Consider the following 14,107-nt stretch of genomic DNA (forward strand, 5'->3'; position numbering starts at 1 on the left):
ATGGTCCTTTGTGGTCCACTTTCAGATTCAAATTAAATAACCTCTCGTAAGATGAAGTGGCACACAGGACTAAATGATTTTACCACACCTGACATGTATTTCCATTTATTTCATTTTCCTGCAGATGGAAATTGGAGTCATGCTATTACTTCTAATTTAGCTATAAGCATGAGCAAACATCCTGACCATTTTACTCTAAGTCCAGGCAGCTAGACAAATTGCACTTTTTTTGCTTTTGTGATTTGTTACATTTAATTTTCCCCTTAATTTATTGGCAGAGAAGATGAAAACAGGCAGAATTCACACCTTTCCCTAGGTAGGGCCTGTTAGACTTGACAGTGGAAGGGGCTTTTAATATTCAAGTCATGTTTCTGTGCTTCTGTGCTCTTTTTGTATGATCACCTATTCCCCTCCTCTTAAATAAATCACAAATAGCTTTTTAGTGTTTGATGAGGGACTGCAGATTTGATTATAATTTTCTCTGTGATTGAAATAATTGTAGCAGCTGTGTCAGTTCAGGGGAATACTTCAGAAGGTGGAGGTCTTGAGAAAAAGAAGGCAAATTATTTCAGTCAAGATATTAATGAATAAATGTTTATAAGTGTGTTCCTGGTTGTGTATATCGGTGTATATGCGTGTTTGCAGTGTGGTAGATCAAGCCTTCTTTGTTTGAGTGCTACTTTAGTTGATGTTGCCCTTTCAGTTTTATATTTATCCTTTCCCTTGGATGAATTGGTTGTTACAGGAGAACAGTGTTATACCATCTTAGAAATGAAATGACAAATATTTGCTGATGTTGTGGCAGGGAGCAGAGACCAGGACATTTAATACAGCTGTACATTGCCAGGATCAAGATGAGATTAGATATACGGGGTGGCCGTGATGCTCAGTGGGACACGGTCATCTGCTGTGCTGCTGAGGATGACCGGGAGATCAGATGAGGAGATTCACTGCCCTTTCTCTCTGCTGTTTCATACTATAAAGTCAGATCCACCGCATAGTCTCACTTATGTTTTAAATTTTGCTTCGGTGGCTTTGTAGTCAGGCTGATCTTTACGCAGAAAGCTCCTGGATTCATACCTCCACCCTGGGTCTTTCCAGTCTCCCTGTGTTTTTGTAGGTTTCATTTGGCCTGGTTTTTAGCCTTTAGACCAATGCATGCTTTTGACCTTGAATAAAAACAGCAGAGTGAAAATGAATCAATGGGCGGAATACAAATGAAATTATGTTGTCATGACTCACTCTGTGTGTACACCCTGTAAGTCTCTCTTTTCTCTTATGTGTCCTTTTCAACTGCACTCTCCCACTCTTTGATGCATTTTTCTACTATAGCATTGTCACCTCTTTCATTTGCTACTTCCCTCACAGTCTGTCTGTATGCCATGCCTTTAAGTCTGAATCCTGTTGGAGGCTTAGCCTGCTGGGCTGAGGAGTTTCAAGTCTCAGCAACAGTGAGTTCTATACGACTGGTGTTGATCTGCCGTGTCTGCCCTCAGCTGCACTTTTAATGATAACCTCAATCCACTCAGTAAACATATTGGTTCATGTTACACTCTGCCAGCCTGATTTCCACTTCACTCACAAACTCACACAGATACACACACACACACACACACACACACACACACACACACATATACACAGTGTAGCTGTCTACCCCTTGCCCAGTGGTTTTCAAACTGGGGGGCAGGCCCCCCTGAGCGGGGCACAGAGCCACTGCAGGGATTCTGTGAATGACTGGGGCAAAATATGGAGTGAATCTAAGTTCAACAAATATGATTTATGTAGGGAAAATAAACAAGAGTTTGCTGATGCTATCATGCAAGGTGGGGGGTGTAAACTTCGGGAGGCTGGCCTGCCAAAAAAGTTTGAGAACAACTGCCCTACTCTTCATAAAGTCACAACCTTGCTGTTTGATATCTGTAGTTGCACTCAACATCTGATGAGGCAAAGATTGGATGCTACCTCAGAAAAAGGAGCGATGATGTGAATGATTGTCTCAGCAACTCCTCTTATGTAGACATGAAGCCATGGTGATAGCCATTTGCAAAGCTGGCTGCCAGCAACTGATTCAAACTGTTGCTTGTGTTTTGTGGCTGTTTTGGAGAAACAACAAAAAGTGTGACAAAACAAGTTGAACTGTCGCCCAGTGAAATCAGGCACATTTGAAGGATTTGGCCATTTAGAGATCCAGTGCTCTCGCACTAGCAGGGGAATTTACACCACATGCCGTCTTCAAGTGCCCCTGTTGTGCTCCAATTAACCCAAACGCACCCTGTTGTTTGGAGTGAAACGTCGTCAGTGGAAAATATAGTCTACTATGACCTTGACTTTCTACTTGAAGCTGGTACAGTGAAGTGCTCATGAGGCTGTTGACAGAGCTAGAGCTCAGCATTTGAACACTTTTAATTTGGTCTTCTATTTTGGTCTATGTCTATGACCCCCAATGAGTATGACTGAAGTGACCAGAATCATTTTCATTATCTTTATATTGGCGTCATTCCAGTACGACTGTGACTTTATTTACAGCGTTGAGATTTTTTGTGCCCCGGCACAGCCTACCAATAATTATGTTACGAGTTCAAAAATGATTTTATACACACTGAATACAGAAAACATTTAGTATAAATAGTGAAACATACTTATTCTGCAGATTGAGGTTATATGTACTTATGAAGATCAGTCAGCTTCATTTATTGTTCTAATGACTGGGATATATTTCACCCTCCTTAGAATTGAAATGAAGTAATTAAGATAAACATTGTAATTTCTGCTGACTTTAATTTGCAACCTGAATATGTAAAAGTTAATAAACAAAAAAAGCAATTTACCAGCAATTTGTATTGTGAATGACAGTTTACATTAGGTTGAATTAACTGCCAGGAATAATTATGTTATGTTGTGCTCAAAACAAGCTTAAACCAAATAATTTTGTCTGAGATTTGTGTCTTTTATCATAGATTCTTTTAGTCTCCACAAGTTGCCACAAATTGAAGCAATGCATTGAATTCTTAGTGTGTCAATTTTCAATTCACAGATACTGTTACTGCGCTAAGCTAATAATCAGAAGGTAGGGAAACAAAGTTATTAAACTGAGAAACAGATGTTTACAGACAGGTGATAAATTGATGCAATTCTTAATGAAATTAAGAGAAGGGATGAAACGCAGCATGGCTCCATTAACTCTAAAGATTTTCCAAAATCCTCAGTGATGGACTCCCCAGACTGAATCATTATGAAACACCTTTCATCTTCAGTTTCCTGGGGGCTTGTTAGCCACATCTGTATGCCGCAGGCATCCAGCTCAGTGAAGCATAAACACTGTAATCTTTAAATCTTCAGCAGTGTTTCCACAAACAATACACCAGCCCTCCTAACATCTCAATCACAGTCTAGTCACATGCAAGGAGTTAGTCTTTGTTTCAGGTCGTATTCTCTCCAGGCCTACCAGTGCCTACTAGTAGGTTTAGACTAATCTCTATTTAAATGCAATTAAACAGGCAACACTGGTGTTTAAATTCAGTATGCTATTGTGATTCTCCCCTCATAATGTAGGCACAGAGACCGTAATCTAGGGATGATGGCATTAAACTTTGGTACTTATCGTCCTAAATACTGCTGTTTTTTTGTTATTTATGGTTCCTTGCATAGACTGTAATGCAACTTTTGACCCATGTGTTTCACATTTTATCACTGAAAGAATAAAGATGGTGTCTAAACTATGAGGAAACAAGTGTTGGCAAATTTGTTCCGGTGCTGAACCACTGTCTGACACATGGATGTCAAAACTAGACTTACTGTGCATCCACTCTCTGTACATGGCAGGGGATGTACTCAGAAATTCAGACATACCAAGTGGCAGCTGTCTGGTGGCTGTTGGACTGAGTCTAATTTTTAACGAAGGAGAGTAGACGCTTCAGATATCACACAGAAAGCAGTGAGCATTATGCAGTTCATGTCCTCTTACCTGTCTAGGAAGAGCTACTCAATCATGTGCTATACCCTCAATTATGATGTGCACATCTGCTTTACAATGTAACCAGATGAAAAAAGTTGGGTCTAACTTCTGGCTGATGCTTTTTTATGTGTTCAGGAGACTGGTTGATTAGCAACAGATTCTGGCTGTGTTTTGTATTGTTGTAGCGTGAAATCAGATATGAGCACAGCTCTGTGCAAGATCCCTGTGTTGAAGTCACTCAGTAAGCCACAAGGCCTGTATTAAATGTTTGGCCTTAGTTAAATAGATGCAGTTTTCACATGGTTGCGTGATGGTGGCAATGCAAATATGAGTCTGGATTAAGTAGAAAATGAGGACGCGTTCCACTCTCTCAAGCATGTCAGGAGCAAGATATGGTCCTGTGTTTCTGCACTCCAGAGACTGTCGTATCTATTACAAGTCCAGCTCTCTCTCTGTCTCTTTTCCCACTCTCTCTCATCTTTTTTTTATTAAATAAAATACAAATGAAATGCAAATTTGCATAACCATAATTAAGTACAGTAATGCCAAAGACATATCTCTGTCTGTCACACTCTTTTCATGTTGGCTTGCTAACATAGTGTACATTATGATTCATGCTCCTGCCCATCATAACAGCACACCTAGTTATCAGCCTGTACAGGTCACCAGTCCATCGCAGGGCTGACACATAGAGACAAACAACTATTCATGTTCACATTTAGTCACAGATCTCTTCAACTGGAATTATTTTGTAATCAGGGCAGCTTGTCTGAGAATAATTGTGCAAATTGTTCACCCCTGTGTCAACAGTTTGGGCAAAAAAATGTCTTGTGGTATGAGCTGTACACCATTTCTAAGACTTTATAGTAATCTGAAAGTAAATAAAGATTTGCCCATGATTACACATGGAGGACAAAACAGGAAGTGAAACAGATAAATGGGACAAAAGTTAGTGTTTCTTTCTCTATCTCCTGCTCTGTTTATGTTTCTCTGTGTGTGTTCTATAGACAAGTAATGCTTTTTAAAGAGAAAAAGAACAATTATTTTCTCACTCGGAGTCCCTAGCTCCAGCTCTGTGCTTAACTCATCAGCGAAACAGAGTGGATACATAGGGCTTTTGAAGTATGGTCATTAGCATGGTTCAGCATTGATGTGAAGCCCATTCATCAAACTAAATGGAACCACAGAAGCAATAAGCTCATTTGTTACATATTTGACACCCCCTCTCCAGTGTTCCACACCCCTCTCTCTTAAATGGCTTGACCTTTATTTTGGTGACATTTTTAAAGTAAAGAAAGATTGGCCCTGGCTAGGCTTCCAGCTCAACTATTTAGAATAGTTCCCTGGAGTGGCAGTGCCATTTTGTCCCAATGCATGCCATTGTTTGCATAATATCTTCATACATCTTTCTTTTCAAGTCATTCATTTTAACATTTACACATTGAAGAGAGACTCGGGCTAAATGTGAATGACTGTCAGTTTAGCACTTGGGCTTTTGTCAACTGACACTCCAGTCAGCGCACTGACCTGAGATAACAGCTTAAACAATAAGTGCAGTTCACCAATCTGTTGAATTATTTTTCTTGTCTTCATGCAGGAGAAAATTCCTCTGCATGAATGGTCTTCCATATTAGTTTGACATTTGTGTAGTTGCTCTAGCAATGAGATAGTTGTCAAAATCACTTTTATATATGGATATGACTGAAGTGACTGTAATTGTTAACATTATCACATTATGCTGTGTTAATTTACTGTATGTACTATTAATGTTCTTACCACCTAGTTGCATTACAATAGCACTAATGTTAATATAAGATCATTACCTTTTACCTTGCCTTTTGTTGGAGTATTTTATCACCTGTACTTTAAATACAGGAATTTTAAAATGATCCATTTTATTTTCATTGACACCTTCCAAAAAGAGTAATGCCACTGAACAGGGTGAATTGATGTACTGAGTATTTGTAACAAGTTATTTATGCTAGTGCTTTTGTGAATATGTTATCCTTACAGGTCTCTTTTATGTCTTTTACTTTTAAACAGTTCAAACATTCATCTCCCTTTGCCTCGTTGTTGCTGAAAAATATTTTTTGTAGGCTGGCTGTGAAGTGAGCGGGGTTGTGGGAAAATCCAAGTATTATGTACGGATATTGTGGTTTGTGTTTAACTCCCTCTGGTGCTGCTAAGTACTTGGCTGCACAATGGTCAATTCATTGTTTCCTGCTCTTTACTTCTGCATACACTGTATTTGTATCATACTTTATCCCTTTGACTGTATTTGGTTTTAAAAGACAGCTGGAGGCTGTTCAGATTCTGTAGCTGAACCTTGTTATTAGTTTTTAGTGCGCTTGAATTTACCAGGAGAGTTTGGCTTCCAAACCAAGCCCTCCATTGACAGACAGTGCTTTTTACTGGAATAAGCCACATGAGTTTTATATTGTCCTTTTGATGGCATCCATTGTTTGTTTTCTTTGTTTGGTCTCCTGCTGCATTCACACAGTTCTATTTGTTAGCAACTCTGAACATCATATGATGGAGCTTTGCACTAGAAAATGAATGCACCGAACAGACACAGAGCTGTTTGTGTTGCAGGCACTTCATGAGCACTCGCCTCTGGCCTTTTAAGTGTGAGTGCAAACCATGATAATGGGCAAACCTTAGATGAATCTGGGCTTTTATCAAGCCAGGGCATTCTCTGATTGTGTTGATCGTGACCAGTTAATGTGATTGTAGAGATTTTTAAGGGCAAAAAAAGAAGAAAAAATTTTGAAAAGGGGGAAGGGCTTGCTACACATGGTACTTGTTCAGAAATAATGGGCTGGACAACACTCCCGCCAGTATCTAACACTGTCCACATCTGGCAGACCAAATGAATGTGTTTTTGAACCTGGAACCCTTCTCATTTTATTGATTCAAATAATATCGGGTAGGACATCTCTCCTCTCCACATCTGCTCCCAAGTGACTCCTTCACTGCAATGCTTGCACTCCACCAGCAGTCTTTGTAAATAGGACATCAGTTCTATTTATTTTCACCCAATTTAGTGGCCACTGTAGCCTTCCCTTGGAAGCTGTCTCCAGTCCAATCTTTGCTGCCTGTCACCATGGCGACGGCGAGCCTTCAGCCCTGGACTAATCAGAAACAGTTGAAAGTGGAGGGATTCTTGAGGGCTCAGATGTAACTCTCTTAATTCCCTGCCTCATACAGTAACAATGGCGCGCAAATGAAATTCTTCTAAGGAAAAAAAAAAAAAAAAAAAAAAACAGACTTGATTGAGGCTCATAACCCCTTTACGCTAAACGAGAGGAACCACAGGGGTGAAAAATTAACCTAAGCGAACACCTAAATTGCTTTCACATAAACAATTTTTTGTTTTTGCGGCACCATAAAATAAATGCCTGCTTGGTGGAATGCTATTCCCAGCACATTAAAGAATCACTATAATGGCTTAGCTTCTTTCATTTCCTCAGACACAACAAGCTCAGCTGGGTTATCGCTAACATCCCTGGATCTCATTCTTTCCAGGTCAGCCACGTCAAAGTGACTAACCTCATATAAGCCTTTGAACAATTCAGTGAGCTTCCAATTTATAAGGGTTACTGAAAGACATTGTTGCTCATCTAGTTTTACCTCTGGTTTGTGAATAGTAAGGCCTTCTCTCTATGTCTCTGTGCTATTACAGCGAGAGGAGCCAGCTGTCACTTACTTCTCTAGCGTAACCACCATGACAGGTCTTCCAACTTGAGCTGCACAGATTCCAGAGTCTAATTAAAGTCGTATTACTCTCCTGTCTCACATTGTAATGTTGTTTCTATAACCTTCATCTCTGGTTTGCAAATAATCGACCCACAGCTCCACTGAGCTTCTGAGCGTCTTAATAATCCGGAGCTGATATTCTTAATTGAAATTATATGATTAGCCATAGCTGCAGGAGGCAGGTTTCCTCCTTCCATTGCCCTCTCTCCTGGGAACAGGGAAACATCTTAGCTTTACCCCTGTCGGCAAAACCCTGATTTGGACCAGCACATTGGTACTTGCATCATATAGTATGTCTGAATTTGCCTCCCTCCCTTACTCCGGGTTTGCATATGACTAAGATTTTCTGTGTGTTTGTGTGCCTCTGCATTTCACTGAATTCACACTATATAGAACTTCCACATCTCTTTGATGTTGAATTATGGTGCATTCAAAGAAATGTTAGAAGATTTAATTCCATTTGAGAGGAAACAACGTGAATACTGATTGGTTGGGTGGGGTGTGCAAAGACTGATAAATGCTTAAGCTGACACTTGCCATTCTGACTGACAAGTTGTCTTTTACTAGAACTGCAACACAGACTTCAAACACTTGTAACACCTGAAAGACTTCAGTCAGAGCCCATTAAATTTCCATTTACACCCCTAAGTGAGACACAAAGACAGAAAGGAGCATTCTGTATGTGGAATGGTTCGCTGGGTATGGCATCCCATATGCTGAGCTCCTAGCTACATACAAAGACAATACACACTTTAGGTAATCTCTTCCATATGAATATGAATAAACTCTGAGAGTGTCATCGTCATAACATTCTCACATCCAGGAAAGATGCACACTTGTAGACTTCTAGCCTTGTTTAATAATTTAAGTGTTGATGTATTTTATATTTGTAAAAAGATAAAACTGAAAAACATTCTAAAATGCTATTAACTCACAAATCAAGTCAAGTTTGAAATCATTGGCTACAGTGGCAGGTGTGAACAACAGAGGCACTACACAGATTGAGTTGCAGATTCTTAGCAACCTGGTGACCACATGTCACGATAAAGCCTGCAGTGACTCCTGCAGAATGCATAATACGATTCCTCACTTTTCCTAACATGGATCCATATGATGCCATTTTAATTAGATTGTAGTTGTAGTTTAAATGTTAAGGGATGAGCTTATAGGCTATAGTAAAGATCTTTGACTAATTCATAGATTCAAATTCCCAGTGAGAAACATATTCACATTTCAGTGCAGGAAGTTAAATAAATAATAGCAACAGTTTCCAGTATAAATCAGTACAGTAGCCCAGCAGTAAATGTGGTATAGTGTGATATTGTTAAATTAATGTTTGTTTCTTTGAAAGTCCTGACTCATTTGCATCTTAATTTATGACACGTGTCTTTCCCAGAGCAGGAGTTTTATTGTGCAGATTACTGATAGTGCTATCATTTCTGAGTCTCATTGAGGAAGGATTTAGGAGAGGAGCTCAGTCTCACCAGTACACCGAGCTGCCGTTGGGTTTAACTGTGGTAAACACACCAGGGCTAGCAGTGTTCTATCATCAGAAACCATCAGGAGAAGAAGTCAGAGATAGGCACAAAATAAATGAGTGTACAGTTACATTCTCTCACTGTCAGTGTTCCATGCTGTTATGGTATTTTAGATAAGTCCTGGAGAGCCAGCAGGGAGTCAGAAAGAAAATGAAACGTGCAATTCTTACAGTCGAGTTTTGGAGGGAGTGAAAATTCATATTGCGTGTTTTGTCTTTGTGTTAAATGATACTGTAAAAGACACCCACAGACTTTACCATGGCAGTCATTAGACAGCTGTATAAGGAGGTTTAGTGTAACAAATTTTAAATGCCTCCAGCATTGCCTGATTAAAAAAAACTACTGAAAATTTTATGCCAAGGGAAATTTCAAATACATGACTGTGGCAGATACACTTAGAAGTGATATAGACCTAAATTACAAAGTAAAAACATATTTAGAAATGTTGCAAATAGTAGATGAAAAACACAGAAATGTCTAGTTTACTTAGAAATTTAGACTCTTTATTACTCTCTGAAAGCTCCATTTGCAGCCATCACACCTTTAATTCCTCTGCTTTTACCATCTAGTGCACCTGTTTTTGTGCTCTTGGTGGCATTCTTATATAGAGATGCTCTCAGATCCTATTAGATTGGATGTGTAAAGAGATGCTGTCCCTCCACAGATTTTCAAACAGGTTCAGCTCCAGACCTTGTCTGGTGCCTGGGTCACTGATATTCAGACTCTTGTCATGAAGCCACCGCAGCACTGTCCTGTTGGTTACACTGCCGCCATCGTCATCTTGTTTGTTAGAACACTATTAGCTAGGTGATGAGCCATGGCTGTTCGCTGCTGCTTGGTTTGCCACATGGCATCCAGGCCAGTGTTATATTTCTTCTCACCAGACAACAGAATATTTTGATCTCGTGCTGTCAGGTTTACTCTCATTAAGTAAACTCCAGGCTGCCATATGCCTGTAATTTAAAAGTGGAATCTATCTAGCTATTCTACCAACAGAGATTGTTGTCTTTGTGGCAGGTTCTCCATCTCTGCAGAGGAACTCTGAAACTCATTTAGAGTGGCCATTTGTTTCTAATGAAGCTCTAACATGCAGTTGTAGTCGATCCAAACCATTTGTAAAAACCATTCCCAAGATTTTTACCCTAACACAGTTACCTCAAAGTTCTGTTGACAGTTCTTTGGACCATATAGTTTTAGATTTGTCATTCTTGCCCTGTCAACTGTGAGAACTATGTTTGTGCTTTCATGTTCAGTTAAGTGAATCTCAACATCCCAAAGAAAACAGAAGAAAAGCTGTATTTGTGCCATGGCAAAGGTTTGACTATATATGTAAAGTGGGTATTTTTAGGGATTCTTTTTTAGGCATTTTGCTTTTATTAGATAGGCCCTAGTAGAGTTGCAGACAGGAAATGATGAGGGAAAAAGAGAGAGGTATGACATGCAACAAAGGTCCCCAACTGAAATTGTGATCACCATATATAGTATGTGACTTAACCACGTACCACCACAGCTCCCCCATATATTTTTATGCCTCCCCTCAGGCAACAGCCAGGGCTGGAGGCATTATGTTTTTGGGCTGTCTGTCCATGCATCCGTTTCAATCAACTCTGGAGCTCAGCCAGACTGACCACCAGGTTTTTGGTCACCTCTTGTACCAAGGCCCTTCCCCCCTAATTACTCAGTTTGGCTGTTTGGTTGTTCCAAACTTCTTCAAATTAAGAGTTATTGAGGCGACTGTGCTCTTTGGAACCTTCAGTGCTGCAGCCTTCCTCAGATCTCTGCCTCGACACAATCTTGTCTCTGAGCTCTACAGGCAGTTCCTTTGACCTCATGGTTTCGTTTTAGCTCAGTTATCTGTGTCAGCTGTGAGACCTTATATAGACAGGTGTATGCCTTTTCAAATCATGTCCAATCAATTGAATTTATCACAGGTAGAATCAATGTGTAGAAACATCTCAAAGATGATTAAGAGAAATGGGAGACACATGAGCTAAATTTCAAATGCCATAGCAAAGTGTCTGAATACTTATGTAAATGTGATTTTTCAGTTTTTCCTTTTTAATAAATTCGAAAAAATGTCTGAAATTCTGTTTTCACTTTGTCGTTATGTGTAAATCGACTGAGCAGTTTGCTCCTATATACAAAGAATTTGGTCTTTTACTTAACATTGATTATGGGGTTTACATCACTGAAATTAAGTGGTATTCAAACTCTGCATTGATTTCCTCTGTAGAATTTTTGTATGGCTCACAGAAGCTCTGCTCTCGATGTGTTAAGTGTGTAATCAGTGATTTCATGTCTTTATTTACCTCTTGTAGCATAATGGGGGAAAATTGTCCTCGGGATCTGAATCTGCAATTACACCACTTCTCAGGATTGTGGCGTGCCTGTGAATAGTGTGATTAATGGCAATAGCACTGAACAATGATGAGGTTTAGTCTAGACCTCATGGCTCTCTCCCCTCCTTCCATGTAATATTGGGTAATGTGCATCATGATGGTTGCAACAGGAGAGCCTTTTGTGTGATGATAATAACTTACTTTTAGACAAACAACCCTTGACAGCCTCTGGATCCAGCAAACATCTCTTCTTCATTATCAGTTGATATATTGGTATCCTTGATGACACAAAGATCACAAAGTAATAGCCATATTAACACAATGTGGTAGCAGGGGAAGTTAAGGCTAACAATGTTGTCACTGTTAATTCATGAAAACAGCACAGTTTACCTGGTCACAGCACCTTGAGCTGGATGTCTGTCTCGTGACATTAAACTGAATATGAACTTTTTCTCCTCTGGACTTCAGGGCAGACATTTGCACCTTCACTGCAATGTATAAATGATCTTAAAGCAGAAGGGAGCTTGACAGGTGCTGCATAGACTCCATTATTAGGTTTTTGTCCTCAGCAATATTTCATATGGTTAGCATACTGCCAGGTTTGCTTGAATTTGTTTAGTTTGATTGAGTGAATATGTGATGGCATCAGGCAGGTGGTAGGAGGAGCAGGCAGTTTGGCATTGAGGATCGTCTCCACACAGATAACAAGCTTTCCACTAGTGTGTTAATTTCCCATACCACTTAACATAGTGACTTTATTTAGGAGACGGACTTGTTACAGCCTGCTTGGCTTTATAGGAGTCTTCAGCACATTTTGGTCACTGAGCTGTCTCAGACTGCATATTACCCCCACCCCATGAGTTTTCAAGCTGTGAATTCCTGTTATTGTGAGTGCCTCACTGAACAATGACTCTGCTCTCTGGGCTCATTGATCAGGATGTCTGTCTTTTCAGGCTGAATTTCAGAATTCAGCATGGTTCTCAAAATATGTTGGAAATTTTTTAATTTTTTTGTATTTAAACTGCCACTATAAGCTGCTGAAAATCTTCCTGATTGAGATTTATTCCAGCACTTACACTGCTTGGATCTACACACCTGCAACACCAGCTGAATGTAGAAACTAAAGTGTGTTTAACAAGGTTAATTATTTACATTAGTGCAGCATTTCACATTGATGTGTGTTATACTTGAGAGAGATTAAGACCCCTAGCTTTAGTGGAGTTATCTTTTTTTTTATCTGCACAACAGCCGGAAAGACTGTCTTTCAAATCTTCAGGTCCAATCAGTCCAGTGCCACACATCATTGTAATGTAATTACACAGAGATCTGATGATGATTGAGGTGAGGCTAGATTTATACCTCTAAGGACTAGTCTCTTTCCACTACTTTAGGCTGCTTTTGATCTCACCTAGCTATTACCTGTCAATCACAGTAATGTGTAGTGGGTATCTAGGCTCATTTTCCACCTGCTTGCTTTGATGCCCAACAGCAAGTTGTTGTCAGTGCTTTCCATATATACCATGCACTTCTTTAGAGGGCTAATTTCATGCTTGTTGGACTTGAAGAACTCTGTTATTGATTGTTGTTTTCTACTTTCTTAATAGTGATTATCTTTTGTGACTCAAAAGGAGCAGTAGGGCTGTATGGACGACCTTTCCCTCTTCTTTCATTAAATGCCAGGCAGTTTTATTTTCATGGGTGCTTAAATTCGGATCAAAACCTTTTAAAAGGAAAGAGATATCCACTTTCTTTTCCAGTTCTGGCCAGCCCTTTAACATCAGAGTAGTGACCTGGAAAATATGTGAAAGGGTCCTCTTGGCTAATTTCCCCTCAGAGAAAAAACCTATCAAGAACAGGGTTGAAAGCTGGGTCAAACAGCAGTGTTCAGCTTGAAAGTTTAGTTTAATCCATGTCACTCCAAGCTGGAGCATTACATCAGTAGAACACCAAATATAATTTAATAGCATGTGAAAGGTATCAAAACCCAGTCTTTTCTTATATTCCTTATCTCTGTCCCATCTTTTTTCTGCAGTTGGTGGGTGGTGAGTTTGATATGGAGACAAACTTCATTATACAGGATGCGGAAAGCATCGGCTGCATGGTGGAGCTGTTGGAGCACTGTGATGTCACCTGTCAGGCTGAAATCTGGAGCATGTTCACCGCCATCCTTCGAAAAAGTGTTCGAAACCTGCAAACAAGCACGGAGGTGGGCCTCATCCAACAGGTGCTGCTCAAAATGAGCTCAGTGGAAGACATGATTGCAGGTATGATAACAGTCTGAGCAAGCCTTGTTTTGCTCAGTAGCATGTTGATTTTCAGTTTGATCCTTATCATGTTAATGTCCAGCCAGTACCACATACATTGGCTATTTCTTCTTGGTTTTGGCTTTCAGTCAGGCAACAAAACCATCTCTCTGAATCTTTTAATAGATCTGCATTTGGAGTTACATTAGACTGGCAAAGTTAAAATATTGATTCTCGATAGAATAATCGAATTTCCATCTGCAACCTCCACTC

The 14,107-nt window shown here is 39.7% G+C and overlaps 1 protein-coding gene across 1 annotated transcript in view; it reads left to right on the top strand.

The window, feature by feature from the left end:
• The window catches only part of LOC147819278 (neurobeachin-like), an 83,061-nt gene that overhangs the window by 32,277 nt on the left and 36,677 nt on the right, over nucleotides 1–14,107 (top strand). Inside the window, exon 2 of the mRNA XM_087173264.1 lies at nucleotides 13,624–13,855. Within this exon, the coding sequence (XP_087029390.1) occupies nucleotides 13,624–13,855 (232 nt within the window). The remainder of the gene's footprint in view (nucleotides 1–13,623; nucleotides 13,856–14,107) is intronic.

The sequence above is a fragment of the Seriola lalandi genome, unplaced genomic scaffold (assembly GCF_002814215.2).
Source record: "Seriola lalandi dorsalis isolate HSWRI2012SDOR001 ecotype SW California unplaced genomic scaffold, Sedor1 jcf7180002054144, whole genome shotgun sequence".
Lineage (NCBI taxonomy): Eukaryota > Metazoa > Chordata > Actinopteri > Carangiformes > Carangidae > Seriola > Seriola lalandi.